The 18,465-nt window shown below is 41.2% G+C and overlaps 9 protein-coding genes across 9 annotated transcripts; 1 reads left to right on the top strand and 8 right to left on the bottom strand.

Annotated features, from left to right (window-relative positions):
* Positions 1-106: 106 nt before the first annotated feature.
* LOC145701928 (4-hydroxy-2-oxoglutarate aldolase, mitochondrial-like) lies at positions 107-3,185 on the bottom strand. The gene is made up of 6 exons (XM_081779139.1): positions 3,049-3,185; positions 2,594-3,009; positions 2,348-2,550; positions 1,606-2,302; positions 740-1,564; positions 107-662 (listed from the first exon to the last, which is right to left on the bottom strand). The coding sequence occupies exons 1-4, from the start codon at positions 3,183-3,185 to the stop codon at positions 2,039-2,041; spliced, it is 1,020 nt and encodes a 339-aa protein (XP_081635265.1). The 3' UTR covers positions 107-662; positions 740-1,564; positions 1,606-2,038.
* A 27-nt stretch (positions 3,186-3,212) lies between these two features.
* Positions 3,213-4,740, bottom strand: LOC145703808 (putative deoxyhypusine synthase). Its single transcript, XM_081781199.1, has 6 exons — positions 4,582-4,740; positions 4,211-4,540; positions 3,992-4,169; positions 3,818-3,944; positions 3,571-3,776; positions 3,213-3,529 (listed from the first exon to the last, which is right to left on the bottom strand). Exons 1-6 carry the CDS (start codon positions 4,716-4,718, stop codon positions 3,368-3,370), a joined length of 1,140 nt encoding a protein of 379 aa, XP_081637325.1. The 5' UTR covers positions 4,719-4,740; the 3' UTR covers positions 3,213-3,367.
* Positions 4,741-4,746: 6 nt separating this feature from the next.
* LOC145703807 (parafibromin-like) lies at positions 4,747-6,685 on the bottom strand. Its single transcript, XM_081781198.1, has 9 exons — positions 6,570-6,685; positions 6,160-6,522; positions 5,913-6,117; positions 5,635-5,872; positions 5,422-5,593; positions 5,280-5,381; positions 5,119-5,238; positions 4,929-5,078; positions 4,747-4,882 (listed from the first exon to the last, which is right to left on the bottom strand). Exons 1-9 carry the CDS (start codon positions 6,672-6,674, stop codon positions 4,856-4,858), a joined length of 1,482 nt encoding a protein of 493 aa, XP_081637324.1. The 5' UTR covers positions 6,675-6,685; the 3' UTR covers positions 4,747-4,855.
* A 15-nt stretch (positions 6,686-6,700) lies between these two features.
* On the bottom strand, positions 6,701-9,814 carry LOC145703804 (RUN and FYVE domain-containing protein 2-like). Its single transcript, XM_081781194.1, has 9 exons — positions 9,346-9,814; positions 9,097-9,244; positions 8,759-8,965; positions 8,208-8,717; positions 7,887-8,163; positions 7,650-7,843; positions 7,449-7,606; positions 7,069-7,318; positions 6,701-7,025 (listed from the first exon to the last, which is right to left on the bottom strand). Exons 1-9 carry the CDS (start codon positions 9,603-9,605, stop codon positions 6,888-6,890), a joined length of 2,142 nt encoding a protein of 713 aa, XP_081637320.1. The 5' UTR covers positions 9,606-9,814; the 3' UTR covers positions 6,701-6,887.
* Positions 9,815-10,380: 566 nt separating this feature from the next.
* LOC145703805 (uncharacterized) lies at positions 10,381-11,537 on the top strand. The gene is made up of 3 exons (XM_081781195.1): positions 10,381-10,956; positions 11,003-11,223; positions 11,270-11,537. The coding sequence occupies exons 1-3, from the start codon at positions 10,738-10,740 to the stop codon at positions 11,442-11,444; spliced, it is 615 nt and encodes a 204-aa protein (XP_081637321.1). The 5' UTR covers positions 10,381-10,737; the 3' UTR covers positions 11,445-11,537.
* Positions 11,484-13,096, bottom strand: LOC145703806 (uncharacterized). Its single transcript, XM_081781196.1, has 4 exons — positions 12,997-13,096; positions 12,800-12,949; positions 11,798-11,956; positions 11,484-11,703 (listed from the first exon to the last, which is right to left on the bottom strand). Exons 1-4 carry the CDS (start codon positions 13,087-13,089, stop codon positions 11,557-11,559), a joined length of 549 nt encoding a protein of 182 aa, XP_081637322.1. The 5' UTR covers positions 13,090-13,096; the 3' UTR covers positions 11,484-11,556.
* Positions 13,097-13,125: 29 nt separating this feature from the next.
* On the bottom strand, positions 13,126-15,591 carry LOC145703802 (ankyrin repeat domain-containing protein 13A-like). The gene is made up of 8 exons (XM_081781192.1): positions 15,317-15,591; positions 14,815-15,274; positions 14,619-14,772; positions 14,323-14,575; positions 14,114-14,278; positions 13,869-14,036; positions 13,584-13,811; positions 13,126-13,504 (listed from the first exon to the last, which is right to left on the bottom strand). Exons 1-8 carry the CDS (start codon positions 15,564-15,566, stop codon positions 13,428-13,430), a joined length of 1,755 nt encoding a protein of 584 aa, XP_081637318.1. The 5' UTR covers positions 15,567-15,591; the 3' UTR covers positions 13,126-13,427.
* Positions 15,592-15,598: 7 nt separating this feature from the next.
* Positions 15,599-17,561, bottom strand: LOC145703803 (uncharacterized). Its single transcript, XM_081781193.1, has 5 exons — positions 17,317-17,561; positions 16,596-17,079; positions 16,398-16,544; positions 15,921-16,354; positions 15,599-15,872 (listed from the first exon to the last, which is right to left on the bottom strand). The coding sequence occupies exons 2-4, from the start codon at positions 16,786-16,788 to the stop codon at positions 16,236-16,238; spliced, it is 459 nt and encodes a 152-aa protein (XP_081637319.1). The 5' UTR covers positions 16,789-17,079; positions 17,317-17,561; the 3' UTR covers positions 15,599-15,872; positions 15,921-16,235.
* A 27-nt stretch (positions 17,562-17,588) lies between these two features.
* LOC145706022 (putative peptidyl-tRNA hydrolase PTRHD1) lies at positions 17,589-18,459 on the bottom strand. Its single transcript, XM_081783535.1, has 5 exons — positions 18,379-18,459; positions 18,044-18,129; positions 17,899-17,994; positions 17,731-17,818; positions 17,589-17,682 (listed from the first exon to the last, which is right to left on the bottom strand). The coding sequence occupies exons 1-5, from the start codon at positions 18,449-18,451 to the stop codon at positions 17,606-17,608; spliced, it is 420 nt and encodes a 139-aa protein (XP_081639661.1). The 5' UTR covers positions 18,452-18,459; the 3' UTR covers positions 17,589-17,605.
* Between the last annotated feature and the right edge of the window lie 6 nt (positions 18,460-18,465).

The following is an 18,465-nucleotide window of genomic DNA, read 5'->3' as shown; positions in this document are numbered from 1 at the left end:
GAAAGACTTGCTGGCGCTTTTGGGGTGCTGACATGTTTAAGTATCTGTAAACTTACTTGAACTGAATCGAACTTTTATCTAGAATAGCTCGTGTAGATGATAGATCTGACAAAAATTAAAATACACTTTGAAACTGATGAAAAGCATTCATGGAATAACAGTAGTGTTGAAGATTATATAACTATCACTTGAGAATGCTCTGATTTGTTTACAGGCACGCGAGGAATCTTTGAAAAAAGGATACATGTAATGAAAGTTTGATAAAAATGAGGTTGATTTCAATTTCAAATTTCTTTCCAGTTGGGCGAGGGCGTGTGCGTGTCTGGCCATTCGAAATCGTTGATTTCTTTCGAAAAGGTCAAAATTTTTGAAAATATTGAACAGCCGCAAATATTTGCAGAAAAATTTGTCAAACGAACTAGAATGGGCTTGTATTTAACAGAAACATGACCATTCCTAAATGGCTATTCTCAAGAATGACCATATTTTCTTCCTTCATCTCTTTTGACACCTGCGCGAGGCGAGGATGAACGCCAAATCCAAGAGTGTCAGATTCTTCTAGAGCCACCTTTGAGCAGACAGCAATTTTGAAATCTGTATTTTTGCAGTTTTGAATTCGCAATTGCCGGCTTGCGATTTCAAACTCGCAGTTTTCGCAACGTCTTAAAACAAATTTTATCTTCAATATCAAACAAAAATATTTACTTCAAAAGCTAAAGAGTGGTTATGCGTATTTTACCTAACCATGGCTGCACCAAGAACAGAATCTTCGAGGAAGATCTTCGAGTTTTTCATATTTTCTATTCTCAGCGAGCCAACGGATCCTTTGACGGAAAGAGTGCAATCTTCAAAATCTTGAAATACTAAATCTTCGTTCCTCGATGATTCATAAACTTTTGTCTCTCCTTTTAACGAGTGTAGACTCGATCGCTCGCCGACCTTTGTCTCTGGCTCTTTTTTCTTTTCTAGGCTCGTTTTTACTGTATCTAATGATTGGGACGCCTGAGGTGCTTTTTTCTTCTTCAGAAGGGACAGTTTTGTCTTTGGCTTTTTCTTCTCAATCTTCTTGTGCAAATCATGCAGTTCGCGATTTGATGTCTTTTGCTCAAAACCTTCGGCGCTCAAAAGATGCTCATCGAAAAACTTCTGGATCTTGGAGAACTTATCACGCGCAGCATTATATTCTAGTGACTCTAGCTCGCCGTTCAAAGCAAAGATTTGGCTCCTGAGATCGTCAAACGCATTCATCTGAAAATTAAGTCGATTTGTAAATAGATGGAAGTAGCGAAATTCTTCGTAATGGACAGTTAAATTAAGATGAAAATAAGTTAGAGTTTTTATTTGTTGCGTTCTTTTAATTTTTTTCGTATATTTTCTATTTCTTTTTGAATTCGTTCTTCTTCCTCGTCTTCCCGCGTTTTTTGATCTATTAGATTTTTCTCGACTTGAGCATAGGCACGCTTTAAATATTTTTCTTTTTCTTCTAAAGATTGCATTTCCCATGGCCTTGGACCAGGGATATGCTGGTAGTTTCTCGACTTTTGCTCCATCTCCGAAACAAGATCTGAAAATGTTTAGTTCTCTTCCTTGATTTCACTGCCTTACCATCAAGAGATTTTCCCTTGGATAACTTATTCTCTCCAAATCCAGAAACCTGTGCGAGAATTCCCGCAGCTGCAAAAGAATCAATACCCGTCTGTTGCGACTTTCTTTCATCCATGAACTTCATACTTTGATACCACGTGACGCCCGCTCCAAGGGTGTAAAAAGTACCACCGATTGCGGTTTTGACCATTCGAACCCGATTTCGATGCTGCAGAAATTTCATATATTTGAGGTAGAAATACCGAGCATACTCTCGGAAAGTCATTCTAGCGAAAGGAAAGATAAACGATGATGAAATATGTTTGCTACACACATTTTATTCGGGCAAACCGTCAGAAATTCGTGAAGAAGGGGTGGAATCATTTAAATTAACACAGTGGTCGAATTTTTTTTTTGAACTTTGATTGTAGAGCAAGTTTTTTTCGTAATGAATTTATTGAGGCGGAGCATGAAATCCTGCTGCCGTAAATGCGTGCATGGCTTTTTCCATCTCGTGCAGCTCAATATTTGCGAGTGGCGGGCGTAAATGACCTGTTGCATATCCGAAATTTCCCATGACATGCTTGAGTCCAGGAACACCGTATATTTTCGTAACAATCTGGTTAGGATGAATCAAACGCTTCTGTAACAAAGCTGCGCGCTCGTTATCGCCTTGTATAGATAAATTGTACAGGCGGACAACTTCACTACCCAAAACCTTAGTTAATAGTTATCTCAAAAGGGAAATATGATAGATAATTACGTTTGCAAGCGCGCACACCCCACCAGAAGCTCCCAGTTGAACAGCTGGGTGGAGAAAGCTGGCTGATCCCGCCAACACTTGGAAATGTTTCCCCTCAGTGAGCCAAAGTAAGTGACCAATTTTAGCAATGTCGCCTCCAGAATCTTTTACACCACAGATATTGGGATGGTCGGACAAATCGGCTATAGCCTCAACTGGCATGTCTAGAAGATGTTATGTCGCCTGACTCAGTGGTTGGAATCATACCTAAACCGGTATTAGCTGGAACATTGTAGATGATGATCGGTTTGTCTGAAAAGTCAGCTATCGTGCTGAAATGCTTGACTAGCACACTCGTCTTCATCGCATTTTTATAGAAACTTGGTGTAACTACTAGCAGAACATCGGCATCCGCTAGGCACATTGCTTCCGTTATTTTCAATGTTTCTGCTGTAGATTCCGCGCCAGCCCCAGCCATCAGAAGCATCTTATCGTCGCGATCATTTGCTATTTCCGCCAACATGTCGTTAAGCCTCTCAACCAGCTCGATTCTTTCAGACGGAGATAAATAAGGATACGATCCATTTGAGCCTTGGACGGTTATTCCTTTGAATCCTTTTGTTTTCCACTTCTGCAAGTTTTGCTGCAGCGAGTCGTAGTCAACACCAGCGTCTGTGTATCCGCTAGAAACGTGTTCTTGGCTCTTTTAAATTCCAATTTACCGCCCGTAATGTTTGAACGGAGTGGGAATCGGCGGCCATATACCAGAAATATCTATTCTAGCAAGCTCTCTTCTGATAAAATTCGCATTGGCTGCAAGTGCTCGTCTACATTCACGCTGAAGCGATCTTTTTATCATCTAAAGAGGATATTTAGCGAGAGATAATTTCAAATAGCCTAAATTGAACTTCTTTCAGGACGAATTAAAATGAACTATTCCAATAAAGCATGCGATTTCTTCACATATGCTTGATGGTTTGCTGATTACTGAGAAAATACGGTCTAAATCTGGTACTAGCGTCTTCAAATGGGATCGGTGCTTCATTTGAGGATTTTCCACCATTCTTGGTCACCTCTTGCAGCTTGCGCTTCATTATATTTGATGAATTCATCCTTGTACTTGGCGAAGGTTTGCGAGACCAATAGTGGGAAAATGAGCGTCGAGTCACCGCTGATTTTCACCGGTTCAGCTGACATTTTAATCTTAATTTTTGGTCATGTATTATCCTGTAAATTCCACTTACTTTTCCCCAGCTAATAGCTTCATCCGGCTTAGCTCCAGTATCCGAGCCATCAAATTCTTGTCCGGTGTTAACAAAAACGGAATAGTCGGCACCGTTTCTCATCAGATTCGCGTTACAAATGTGATGCTTTATGACACCTCCTCCAAGGAGAATCATACCAGTGTTCAGCGCGAACTTCGCACAGTTATTAACGCCGCGTATATCATCTGTAAAAGAGTAAAGAAGCGTCGAAGAGAAACAAACTTACCGACAAGATCAAGAATCAGTCCCGGCTTTGCGTACGAATGAAAATATATCATATCTCCGATTGATCCATCAGTCAGAGCAGGTGAATAAACTGGGATCTTATTCTTCCAGCACCAGTAGTAAATACTCTAACACACATTAATGGATAATTTTTACAAATTGATTGATCTCATACTGATTCGTTGTTGATTTCCTTTCCAAGTCTTTCGATCATTCTACTGGGAGTCCATCGTGTTCCGTTTTTTTCCTGTTCGTCAAGCATAGCGTCAAGAATCGGATTGATCCAGTCTTCAAATTTACAGTAGTTGTCATTCGGGACGATCAAGTTTCCAATTCTGTTCATTCCTCGCTTTCTGAAATCGAAGTTAAAAACGATATAACTTGAAAGCCTAACCTCAAATCTCGCCCGGAATAATCAAATCGGCCAATGTAGGTCGGCGCAAGGCACTTGATCAAATCCTCTTCGATGCCACCAGCAGTTGCAACGATACAGTCGACCATCTTGTGCTTACACAAAAATCGAATTACCTCTCGAACACCACATGATCCCATGTTAGACGTGTATCCAAGAAATATTCGGCAATTGGTATCGCAACCTGAGTTTTGCTCAGCAGCCTTTTTAATATCTTCTTCGGATGGACGGAGTTTTCGCTCGATCATTCGACGAATCTCTTTGATACCGTTTCCGAAGGTGGTTGCTTGAAAGCCCATTCGGCTCATTGTACTAAGACAATGATCACAAATAATTCCAAGCATATTTCTTACTCAAAAAGCTTGTCATAATCGACGCCTTCGTCAAAATCGTATCCGGTCACAGTCTCTGGGTTTTCCATCGGAAGTTCTCCCGTTGGAACGAAAACGGCATCTTTGCCCGTTAAATCTCCACCTGGGGGAACACTCATTCTAAAGCAGCAACAATTTGAACAGAAATAGAAAGAAGGTTTGCATATGTTGAATTATCGTCGAGGAACAACACGGGCAGCAATGTACGGGCATCATCATGTTTGAGTTGCGGCAGGAGCAAGTTAATAGTATATGTTCAGAAGATTCGCAGATTGGGTCGATCCTTGAATTTATAACGTAAGAATAAACATAGAAAAGCAAATACACACCCGTTTGCAGTAGGATTCGATCTTTTGCCAAAGTTGTCGGAATCGTTGCGAGTCCGCGTGCCGTTTAATGGCGTCGAGTTCGACAATGTTACAACTCCACTTTCGTACATTGCCTTCGACCGGTTTGTTCGTCCATTTCAAGTGGAAGGCCTTAATTATTGAAGCGCTTGATCTAAATAAGCTTTCTTACAAGGACTTTCTGGAAAATGGAATTCGGATCATTGTTCTCCATGATCGGCCATCCTTTGAACTGCCATGCCGGTCCGTGAACAAAAACAGCGACGACTCTTTCCCAGTCTTCACTGTTCAACTATCAAATGGTTAATTTTTAAACATAAACGCCCATCAAACCTTTGAAACATTATTGATAATTTTGAATGGGATAGTGCGTCCGCCTCCTTTGTATTGAACGAGCACTTCGCTATCAATTCTACTTTGTGCTCTTTTAGCAGCCTAAAAATCTTTTAAAGGAGAATGGTCGAAATATAACTACATCATGGCTGACATATTTGTACCCCTCGAGCAAGTTCCTAGCGTTAGCGAGAGTGATGATGGATTGAGAAGCGGCAGGAACGATTATAATTGGAGTTCTCGACTTTTTCTTTGCAGGTGGCGATTGAGCGGCGGGCGAAGCCAAAATTGTGGGCTCTTCTTTTTTGTGAGGTCTAAGACAAATATGAGGAAGAAGCAATTATAACCGATCGACCTTTTTGTACCAGAGACGAGAGATGACAAAGTATTGGCAGTGTTAGAACCGAGGGTATCAATCTGGAAACTACCGGTGTTATCTTGTCGACTTTGATCGTAACGAGAGTAGAGCTCTTCTGTTTTTGGCTTGTTTTTGTTTGGAATCATGCCTTCATTCTTAGAAGGATAGACGCCTGCTTCTTTCTTCTTTATGACTTCGAGGTAATTGAGCACGATCTTGAAATTTGTTGCTTGAGCTGAAATGGGTTATTGCCAGTAAGTTCTACGTTAAATTACATTGAAGAATAGACTCTCGTGTCCGCCAGACTCGTTCAAAGTTATTGGTGTTTATTTCAGTAGTTCGACCAGCTGAAATGACGTCTGTATCAGTTATTCGTCCTCGCTTGTTGATTTGAATCTTGGTCTTGATTTCTGCGATAGTCTTCGACGGCAATTCAGATCCATCGAGCATGTCATCTTTTGTAATCACAAGACCAGATCGCTAGTAATCGGCTTGAAGAGCACAAATGGTAAGGAAGAGTACCTTGTCAAGAATATTTCTTAGTCGTTCTGATGGCTCCACTTTGGAGGTATCAAAGTCAATATCCATCGGCTCTTGATTCCTGCCCAAATCCGATCGTGGCCTCGGTCGTCCCAGCTCGACTTGGGCATTTCTGTCGATTGACATGCTCGTGGGAGCTTGTCCCTGCAGAAATGCCAGTAAGTCCTTTCTGTCAGGACGGGAGACGTTTTTATCATTGCTACCGAACTTTTCAATAGCTGCCTTGATGTACTGAGGGTGGGTCAGCTCGATGTTCTCGAGGAAAAACAGGATCGCCTCGATTGTGTAGTACTCTTTGGCCTGTCCATCACGACCGGAACCCCAAATGGTATAGTTTGTCTTCGCCTTATTAACAGAAATGATACTTATTTTCACATAAATTTATTACAGACCTTGACGTCCCAGACGAAATCACCTAAATAAACCAGTCCATCTTTGGTTTCGATCTCCTTCTTTTGAAGAGTGTACTCTCTAATCAAAGACAACGCGTCCGTCATTCTGATAGTTTTCAATCAATAAAGCATTTTTGAATAATGAAGAGCATGAAAAATTCTTGAAAGGAGAAAAACTCTTTAGGAACGATACTGTTTTTCTTTTCGAATTTCGGAGGTAAAAATTGGTGATCAATAGGTTTTTTTACGTTTTACAGAATGAAGAAGAAAATGCGGAAAAGTGAATGATGAGAATAAGGTTGAAACATTGATGGAGCATCAAGTTGAACTCAAACGAGCTAGAAGTAATGTGTGACAGTTGTCACAAACCCGCACAGGCTTTGGGTTAGAAGCAAGCGGCATTGAATTAGACGAACATGAGCCACAGTAGACGTTTCCACAGTTCCTGCAGTGATGCTTTAAAGAAAATTTAGCTACGGAATTGAAACTTTCAACCAACTTTGCGCCTCTTTATCGTGAAATCTCTCGTGCACTTTGCACAAGTCTTGACAGTTTTTTCATCGACCCAGCTGTGACCCGTCAAACTCTCATGCAGATCCTTCATATCGTCGCGATCGAGCTGGGCATTTTCCAACTGCGACGCCATATCACCCAGGGCTGACTCAAGATCTCCAACTGTTGCCTTGAGTTCTGCTAACTCAGCTTCAAGACTAGCGACAAGCTTTTTGGAGCCTTCGTGCTCGGTTTTCTTTGCAGGAATCAACAGATGTTTTCAATAGACAAAATTAAATAAACGAGACTTTATTTCGAACTCAATAATAATAAAAAAGAAAGAATCAACTTAGTCCACGCGTTATAAACTTTTGGGATTCCTTCAACAGATTCTCTGCCACCATTTTAGCAGCTTTAGCTTCGTTTTCAGCGATCTTCCGTCGGTCAGTTTCTTGATTTAGATCTGATTCGTATTTTAGAAGTTGAACTATCATATCGTCGATTTCAGACTCAAGTCGAAGTTTCATGTCAGACGCATCAGCTTCCTTTGTAAAAGATAATATATTTTAGAGCAGTGAATGAGTTTACCTGGATCTTCAGCTTCTCGTGTTCAGTAAAAATGTTTTCGTTTTCTGATCTTAGAGCGGAAATGGCTGCCTTTGACTCTTCAAGTTTGCGAAGACGCTCCCGTTCTTTGTCGTTTTTCTCGCGAACTTCGTCAAACAATCGCTGGTTGATAGAACGAGTATCCTCGAGCTGTTTTTGCAATTGCTCAAGAGTATCTACAAATTTGTTCCCTACACAACTTCTTTAGTAATAGTTTACCTTGCTTTTCGTAAGCGTCTCGTTCCAGCATACGAATGCCCAACTCTAGCTGTTGCTTGTTTTTTATTTCGTTTTCAAGCATCTTCTCAAGTTCGAGTCGTTCTTGCGTCTCCAGTTTCATTTGGTTTTCAAGAACTGAATATCTCTTCTTGAAATCGTCGATTTCGCCACTTAGCTCTTCTGTTTTTGCCTTGAATCCGCTTTTTTGAACGGCAAAACTTTCATTCAAAGCTTTCGAATCTGATTCAGCACCAAGTTTGACAGAAGCTAATTCTTCCTAAAGACGGACTATGGGAAAGAATAGAGTAAAGAAGTACATACTTGAAGGTTAGAAATTGTTATTTTCGCAGCTTTTAGCTCGCTTTCAAGATTGTTTTTCGTCTCATCGGTGACGTCCAATTTATCCGATCGCAGCTTGAGCCGGTCTTCTAATTGTCTGTTGCGCTCTTCAAGGAATGACTTTTGGTCCAAAAGTCTTTTGTTTTCTTTCTCTAATTGATTGGTATTCGCATTTGAACTTGCATCAGTAACAGCGGCAACGAGAGAGAAGTCAATCACGCCAACTTGTCCATCTAAATTGACGCCCTTCAGGTCCAAATTGGCTTCGACGATTGACAGTCCCTGCATATGACCGAAGATCTCCGGCGCTTCGTCGTGCCTTAGAAGAGCCCAATCTTCCCAGAAATCCGCACGAAAGCTTGAGTCGCTCGCCTGGAGAGCATCGAGATAGTCTGGAAGCTTCTTCTGCATCAATGCAAGACGGAGAAAAGCTCGTGCTCGTCCGAGGCCAGTCTTGATTCCCGGCAAGTCTTTGACGGTTTTATTCGTATCCTGAAACGAAATGGAATAACGTTTAAATGAACCCCCTCTACCTTGAGCTCTGGAACAGCTGATTCCATTTCTTTGTGGTCAAAAGCTGCCCAGAATGATTTATTTCTATTGAACATCGAGATCTTCTGCTTCCAGCCATGAAGTAATACTTGTTCCAAAACCGTTAAAAATTGGACTAATGGCGGGTAATTTTCCTCGATGATAATCGACTTTTCCAGACAGGGGTCAATTAACGCACGAGTAGCAATCTAAAGCAAATAGTAATGAAGAGGATGAGCTCGGATTTTCTTGTTCTAAATCGACATAATGATGACACTCTGGCAACCAACAGAATTGGCAAAGATATTCATTTTATATATTTCTGTAAAAAAAAACTTACTTTTGCAACAAGGGAAAGATTTCTACGCTGTCCAAGATAATCTGGTCCATCAGACTTTTCAACTTGAGGCGAAGTCGACGATGTCGACCAGAAATCACCGCGACCGGAGAAAGTTGAAAGAATCCCAGAAAGAGAAGGTAGCGAGGACCTACCAAAAACATCACTCATTTCGAACAAAGAAAAAACTAATTTGTCAAAAATAAAACTGTCAAATATTAAAAATAACCTAGAAAAAAGATGATTGTTTACCTGTGACTTTGGACTAAATTAGATTCGCTGCCAGTCGTACTCGCTGCTTCATCCTTCAAACTTTCCTGCCTCGCAATTTCGGCAACTTCCGGTTCAATTGGGTTTTCTGATGATTCGACTTCATTTTCCACCGATTTCTGCGGCTCAGGAGTTTCAATTTTCAGCTCGCCAAGGCTTTTTAAGTCATCAAGTTTTTCTATCAAATCTGGACTTCCATCAGTAAAGACTGGAATTTCTTCGGATTCGGTCGTCTCTGACATTTCAATAAGTGCTTCTCTTCTGTGTTACTTTTATGACCAATTATCGAGGCATTTTGGAGGGTATTTTGTTTTCAGTGTGACGAATTCGGGCGATTTTCTCTGTTTCTTTTCACAAGTTTGCTCTTTCCCGCCGGGCGGAGTGGAGTGGGAAAGTCGAACGCTCCGCCAATAAAGAATCAACCACTTTTTCTGAACATAAGTCGGTAGTTTCCTTGAAATTTTTTTTTTTCTCCGAATAGAATTGGGGTAATAAGGGATTATATAATCAAGAAATAGATTAGCTGTTAAAAGAAATAACCACCGTTTGGATTAGGACTATCTGTATCAGGTTTTGGAAATAGGAACTTGCGCAAAGCCACGGTGCCGAAAAATAGAACAGAAATGAAACAAGCGGCGACGATACCTAAAAACTTTCGCCTTTTCGCGTAGTCAGGATCGGACAGCTGCTGCTGCTTCACTTCATCTGGTGTCTTTCTATTTTAGGGCTCACCTTCTGGCTAATCTCGGGAAAAGACCTCTTAGAAAAGAAATGACCCCTCTCCCATGGAGTTTGTAAAAATGGGCTTCGTAAGGATCCTTGAACTCCGGCGTGATTCTGCCCCATTTATCCAATTTGCTTTTATCAATTCGTTCCTTGCCCTGATTTCCTCGGGCTAGAATTCTAACATTTATCGCCAGTTCTCTTCTCCCAGCGAGGAGACCGCATGCACGGCCAATTCCGACCATTCTAAACGCCTAAATGGAAAGAGAAGGCACTGTAAATAGGGGCAAAGTTGTAAGTAACACCTTGTTATAATAAAATACCAGCAATTATCGTCGGTGACATTTATGATCAGAAAGTCTGTTCAACCCTCCCTCCGGCAGCGATCATAAAAATTGACAATCTTTGAATCGAAATAGCGCGATGAATCATCGACTGAGTTGGACCAAGAGGCCACCCTCCATTTGCAAAGACAAAAAGATCAAACATAACACAGTACACAACTGACTCCTCGAGTCCCTTGTTCAATAATTGAGAGAGAAAGGCGAAACATTTACGAGAGAGTGCTCCAAAACCAGCTTTGCCCGGGGCAGGTCTCTCAGCGAACATCTCCAAAAAACAAGACTGAGAGAAAAACCGGAAATCTAAAAAATGGGAATTCAAAGTGGACAACTCGAGAGAATCGTTGAATGCAGAGCTCGCTACTGTCTTTGGTTCTGGCTAGGATGCTTCTTCTGCGAACCGTACACTGCTTTTGTTGTTGGCAAAAAATTGGGAATGAAACTTGCTGTTTGGCGATTTTTGGTTTTCGGAGTTAGCTTGTTGATTTTCAGGCTTATTTTAAACAACGTCGCTGATAATTTTTTGCAGGTATATACAAAAAAATCAATTGCTGGTTCAGTGTCAATTTTTTTAGAAATTACAGGCCTTGAGCATTTCCTCTACAAATTACGAAGAAACTGTAATGCCAGAGAGCGGGCACAAGCTCATGTTTGAGCCAGGAGTTGAAGTTGAAAAAGATCTCATTGAGTTTGTCAAACATGAAGGTGATTTTGGGGAACCGACAGAGGAGGAAGAAGCTGTTATAAGAATGGCGAATGGACTCTTGGTTGGGTTTGGCATTTTCGTCAGTTTATGGTACTTTTTCTTTGTTTGAAAAAATGTAATTTTACATTCGCTTTAGCTTGGTTTGGGTCTATCAACGAGTTAAAATGCGATTGATTTTCGACAGAATGAGAGGATTCAATAACACCTGGTTGAGTGTAATACTTGGTTGCTGCTTCTGCAAATGCTCGATTCCTCAAATGGCAGTTTACTTCGAAGAAAACCCTAACGATGGTGCTTTACAAACTGTATAAAGCATATATCTGCACAAATTTAAATCAATCTAAGCGATATATTCTCGGGACTTTTTTATTTATTGTAAAGTCGAATAAATAAGATGAACAGAAATTTAATCTATGTTTGATTTTACTTTTGAACTCGGATGCCAGACTTGCCCCAGTTTCTGGTGTCAAAGTCGATGTAAGTGTCGTTTTTCGAGCTTGGGTAGGCAACAGATTTACCGAAGAAAAATCCTGATGACGGGTTTCGTACGGCTGGATTGAGTTCTTCCGGCTAAATAATATCATGATGATTAGGTCGAATGAAATTGGGCGGGGAAAGACGTAAATTGAAATTGCTTTCTGACGAGTTGATGATTTTAACACACCTGGGAAAATCGGATGCGATCCATGCCAAAGTGCTCCATCGCCCAGATAGGCTGTTCGTGACGGAAAATGTTTGCTCGTCGAGCAGTGTAGTTCACATGGTGGTGAGCATCGAAAGCCTCGTGGCCAAAGATCGGGAAAGTTTTGTATTGAGCTCGGGCCTAAAATCCGAAATTTGGAAGACGATGTAATATTAAGATATTCAGTTCGAAGCAAGATAATTCTTCTACGAGCTACAGTGTGCATGATATTTTGAACTGAAAGAGGAAGTATGCAATTAGTCTGGTCCCTCGGACCAGAATTCGACCAAAATCTGAATTCTGGCACCCGGGACCAGAATTCCCTTCTCAACTCGAATTCTGGTCCAAATGGCCAGAAAGTCAACGGTCGAGCCACAAAAGAACTCAAAAGTCGAGAGAAAATTCCTTGAGACTCTGACAAACTCCAGTTGACAATCATCTGTATGATATCAGAAGAATTTTGTCTACTCCCCGTGTCCCTTACCACGGGGCTTCGCCCCTTAGGTCCTAAAATGCCGGGGTCTAGTCTAGGGTTAGTTAGGGTTACCTTCAGTAACCCCTCGGGTGAGTTTGTTCCGTCATTTTGCCCAGTGCCCCCTAACACTAACCTTGATTTAAGCAAAGACTAGAATTGAAATAAATTACTGGTTAAATTCGTATCAAGGAGTGAATAATAATAATTGGGACCAGAATTGGGGTTAAAAAGCGAATTCTGGGCCCGGGGACCAGAATTCAGATTATGGTCGAATTCTGGTCTGGAGGACCAGACTAATTGCAACCCTCCCTGAAAGAGGCCACCGAAATATTTTTATCCCTGGTTAAAAATACTGCAAGTATGTCTCTTAACGAGTAGGATTTTGTCGGAAAAAATAGTCGGGGTCACGGTGGAATCCGTTTTCCTAGACCTTACGGATAGGATTTATGGCACTGAGACAATCCTCTAGTTTATGGAAAAGGTGCGACGAATCTAAAAAGAATACTAACAGCGACTTGACGGTCCAATGCTGCTTTACGGCACCCCTCGAGCATTGGAATGTCTGGGAGGGCGAGAACTGCCTTGTTCAAGTATCCGGCGAGGATGTTGTTCGTTCGGCCGAACATATTCTTGTCAGCTTGATCAGCCTCCCAAATACCCTGAATATTTTTGTTTCATAAGAGTGGGAGAAATAATTCTTTACAACCTTCTGGTCTCCATGGGAGCCGAAAGTAGTCGACGACGGGAGTCCCGGGAAGCCGAGATTGTCCCCGCGCATCTGCGTGTACACCTGACCCATTCTGACTGAAACAAAGTTTTAAAATCATTATTTTTGAAAGGCTTTAAATTATTTTTTATTGCACAGATAAATGCTCCGATTACGATAGAAAGAATAGTGCTAAAAGACTCCAACATGATTGATTGGAATAGAATAGCGCCTCGAAAGAAGAAACTTTTTCTTAAGAAAGAATGTGTTTGTTTGGAAGTAACACGACATTTTAAATCAAAGTATAGCAAACGCAGGATATTGAATCATGAATAAAAGGAAAAAGTAAAAGAATTTTGAAGCATACAGGTAGAATGGTGAAGAGCTTGAGGAGAAGATAGGAATTTGGAACGTATGACACAGTTGATTCGTCAGCAGTTAAGCGAACGCTTGATCGCTTCTTGGAGTGCCTCGTCCTCGTCCATTCGCATGTTAAGATCATGTTGAGCTGAATCAGAGAGTATGAGATTATATAAGATACGATCACTTTTGACTTTTGTGTTTCCACGTGTTTTCTACTTTTTTACCTTGTCGCTGACTTTCCATTATCTGTCTTCTCGTTGCAGGATCATTCGCCACGCCCAGCTCTTTGAGACTTTCTTCGATGGCAGCATTCAGCTCAGGATCCTCAAAGTTAGTTTCTCGGCGGTTGCGCCTGTGCTCAGCCACGGTTTCGTGAAGACTTCGATGCTCTTGTTGGTATTCGCCGGGAATGCGGAATACTTTGTCGTCGATTTTTAGTTTTCCATCGGCGTCTACGGAAGTTTTAACGCTGACCATTTATTGCTCAGTTACAGGATGAGCCATTTTACCTTTTTGGCAGAATTCGCCTTCTCCATTAATGTTCTGGAAAGTGACTCTCGCTGTAAAAACATAAAAAAGTGGAACGTCCAGCCTGCAAGGAAATCCTTTCGGAATAAGTTTGAGCATCTCTCTCAGCGACTCAAACCAAGGAATATCATTGAAATTACAAAGAATATCTTAATATTTCTTGTTAGATGAGTCACACGCGCTCGAGGGCAAAGTATACTTGACCGTGGGAGAAAGTCTCGCTTACCTAATATGGGAATGAGCTCATCGACCAGAGAGATCGGACTGTTTTCCGTGATCCAGGCAGAGCCTTTGAAGGATTGACGCTTTTCTTTCATAATTTTCGGACGACCGATATCTTTATTCTCTGTTTCCGGAGTCGGATTAAAGTATTCTTCTGGAGTTAGTCCGTCTTGAATTCTGTTTTACCCGTCTCGTATTGAATTATCAACTAACCTGGATTATACGCTTGCTGGAAAGAACTAGTAGTTGTGTCTGTTAGTTTCGTTCCCTTATCGACACCTAGGATTTGTCCGAAGGTTTCAACCCCAGAGCTGTTGCTTGAGGAGCGTTTTAAAGCTGTCCCATCGGTCTTTTGATTCTCTTCGCAGTGTTCTGTCCTCGTCCTCTGAAGAAGTTCTACTCCATTTATACTGTAAACATCGCAGTCGTATCCAGAGACTTGTTCTTTTTTATCTGATTGAAATCCCTACAATAAAAGATAGTTTGGCTTTCTATTCCGATGGGTTTACCCATATTCCACTCTTAGCATGTTCTATTTTGATTTTGTGGGGATCTACTGACGAAAGTTTGATCGGATTCGTGAGTCTGTGTTGAACTGCCTTTTCCAAGCGGAGTCGCTGGGCCGTGGTGAGACTGACGAATCGTGGATTCAAAGGAGTAACTCTAAAAAAAGAGTATTTCTTTGAATTTTTTGCATCTAGAAACCTATCAGTATTTACTGATCCTTCCTCTGCGGACCAGCTTTCGAAAGAAGCTGTTTTCTCCACGTGGTCGACTTCTACAATGTCTCCGCTTGGAACTTTTGACTTTTCGTTTAGTTTGAAAAGGATACTCTTGAATCCTTTTTTGAAGGACATTTTCTCCATTCCGACAAGGTGAAAGTCGGCTCGAATGTTTGCTCCTTTCTTCCAAATTTTCATCGTATCCGATGGACAAAAACGACCAACGAGCGGGATCATGCTCGTGATCTCCCACTTCATCTCCAGGTAAAGATCGGGCATGCTGAAGAAGTGCTTCAAAAACGCGCTGCGTCCCTGGAGCTCGTTGATTTTTCGAAAACTGGCGCGATTGACGAGAATTTCAATAACCAACTCAGGGTCGCCGATTGACGTTGCTTCGTGCAAGGCGGACCAGCCTCCTGCATTTTTCGAAGTCGGATTTGCACCTAAATCAGTTATTAATGTCCGATAGGGTCAGCTAGAATCACCAGATGAAAGTAATAATCTCGCAATTTCAAAATGTCCTAGGGAGATAGCAATGTGCAGCGGCGTGCGGCCTCGCTGATCCACTCTTTCGAATTCGAACATGTCGAAAGAAGAGCCTCGGATGTACTTTGCCACGTCGTCATAGTCATTGCACCAGACGAGATAGTGAAGCCTGTAATTTTCCTTGAAGTCTTTTTCACTCACGCCCGAATGAAATGACTCCGAGTCGGATAACAGGACATCTTCGGACATCTAAAAGTGGTGGATGTTTTCTTTGCTGCACCAAATGATTTATTATAATAAAATTATTAATGATAACTATCATGTGACTTCACAATTGAGTTTTTTAGACAATTTCAGAAAGAAAATGGAACTCTAAAAAGGCAGGATAACTGAAAAGCGGATTTTTCTAAAAGTGGGATAAACGTAAATTTGAAGTGATTCACTCAAAGCCCGTTTTTTGTTGGAGGCGTTCCAAAAGTCTGGCAGCGGCGCTAGCATTTCGCTCGTTTTCGCAGTTGTTAGCTAGGTAGTCCAGTTGATCAAAGCCATTTGATTCTGAAAGGTTTTGGTTAACAGAGAGATTAAGAGGTGTTGTTGACTGACCATCGAAAAATTGTGCAAAGTCCTCTGCATGCTCCTCGTCATGTGCATCGATGATATTGTGGAGGCGCATCGTTGACAAGAGAACTGTCGACAAAAGTGATTGATCTTGCACATGAAGAGCTGCGATTATTGGTTCAGAGAGATTGTTCTCGCCAGCGAGACGCAAAACCAAGGACTTGTCACCGTTATGAATTATGTTGCACAGAGATCGAATGGCGAAGCCCTGAATTGAAGAAGACTTGGAGCAGTTTTCGAAAATGAGTGTCAGGAAACAAGGGTTCGTCGCGAGATAATAAAAAACACTGAATAGATAAATTAATGATTCAAATTTCCGCTAATAAATAGAGCTAGCTGTTGAAATTCGGAATTATCACGGTCAAGAAATGAAATGATCTTTTCGATGAAATATGGAGTGGCCAGTGCATCGCAGCGCTCTAAGATACGATTAAGACAGACTTTCATAATGGAAGGACGAACCAGAAAATTCTGTGAAGGATGTGAGAGCCTTGAGAACGTCAAGTTTGATTTTTTCGTTACATGTGTCCAGGAGGAAGAGAAGACGAGGGAGAGACCGTATCGCCTGGCTGTGTGATGCTGGTGGATTTTTCCCTTGTAATAGACATCCTAGGAAGAATAACTCATAAAGCAGTATACTCATAAGACCCAGAAGCGTACCGAGTGCCCAAGACTGTGTGCCCAGAAATTGCTCGTCAACAATTTCATCGAACTTTTGGAGACTCACAATGCGCTCCGTAACATTGCTTCGGAGAAGAGCGTTTCGAATACCAACAGAACTGTTAGCTAGATTTCCCAAAATCCAGCAGGCAAGGCAGAGCAAAGGAAGCGATTTCTCCTCTCTTTCTGACATGATGGTTTGTTATGCATGAAATCTTTTTCCACTTGAAAATGGTTAACAATCGTAGATAAAACCAAAGCTGTAAGTATGAACTTTATGTCTTCCAGAAGTCTCGACGGCTGACAAAAAAGGTGGGAAATGAGTTCTTCTGGGGCGACGGCTGTAATATTCACCAAACTCCAGAGCAACTCATATGTGGCGGAGCGAGCTAGATCCCTCAGGTTTGCTGTCAGTCGCAGAAAACTAGCAGACGTACAAATTTTTTCCAGCGAGAACTTACTCGGCGAGGATTCAAGTGTTTTTCTGAAGAACCGTTTTATTGTCTATTACAACTTCGTGTTATAATAATAATATTTTGAAGTTTAGATATTGACGTAAATACGTGCCATAAATACAATAAAAGTTTTAAGTCTCGAAATAATAAACCTATTCAACTCTCTCCCCATAAAGTTCAATCAAGTAAGAACTTAAAGTCTTCCATATAACCATTTGAAATTTAAGAGCATTTAATAAAGAAATAAATAATTTTGTTACACCTACCTGAAATAAGTACATAATCGCTCTGCCTCGTCAGATGCGAGATCGAAGTCTTCTTGAAAGATCCTCGGATCGAGATCGTCTTCCACAAGACGTTTTCGCTTACAATTCGAGTTTTCATCTGATTCTCTTGTTTTCCGTCGCTTTGATAATGAGATATTCTTCCTCAGTCCTCTGAAAGTGCTCTGGTCGAAATTCTGATTGTGAAGAATCTTCCGGACTGTACTACCAGAGGCCTCGATCGTTGCCATTCTAAGCAAAGAAAAATCGATTAATTAAACTAAATTATTGTCTATTCTGTATTAGGCTCTGCATTCTTTGTTTCAGGTACGCTTTTCGGCTCGTCTTGCTTAGTCAAAAGATTGAAACCTGAACAAACCCTCAGTTAAAGAAATATGTGAACTTGACGAGCTGCACCTTTGAAAAGCTTCTTGACATCGTCCTTAGGATAAGGCCTGAGGGCGAGCGCAGTGGGATAGTTTTCTGGCTGTTCCATCCATAGCTTCATTGCGGATTATTATTTAATGAATCAGTACTACCAACATCATCTCACTCATAAAACACCGGTTATTATTAACAATCCTTGAAATCTACGTTGTTGTTTTCAAGCTTTTTAGCAAGCTTGTTTAAATGCTCCTCCGATTTTGCTCCCAAGATGACTTTGTGCATGTTATCGAGATCCTTAACACTCTCTGGCTATTCATACGTCTTTGAGGATGGTCTGGGCTACCTTGAGATATGCTTGCGTTTGCTCGTGTCCATGCCAAAGATGGATCGCCGCGCAGGAAGCATGGCATCCCTGACCGATGAGCGCGCTTTTATCGGGTTAATTGACGTCACCTTTATTCCATGTAAAAATAAGCGATCAGATGCAATAATAAAAATTCAACGAGACCGCAGCTTCGTCAAAACCTTCTTATTAGCTACGAAATTGGTTATTGCCTCGTGATACTTTGATTATCACAGCAGAAGCGATTGAGAACCTGAACAATGCGTGATTAAAAATTATCGTAAATTAAAAATAATCGTAAATTGATATTTGCTGCTTCGTAGCCTTCCTTTATCCTAGGGGCCAGTTCAGATCTCGACGCACAACAACATACTGCACAAGTGTACTCATTCTAGCACTTTTATTCATTCTGCGAAAGAATC

Source organism: Oikopleura dioica, chromosome PAR, assembly GCF_907165135.1.
Source record: "Oikopleura dioica chromosome PAR, OKI2018_I68_1.0, whole genome shotgun sequence".
Lineage (NCBI taxonomy): Eukaryota > Metazoa > Chordata > Appendicularia > Copelata > Oikopleuridae > Oikopleura > Oikopleura dioica.
Note: the sequence above shows the minus strand (reverse complement) of the source record. Positions and strands in the feature narration are given on the sequence as shown.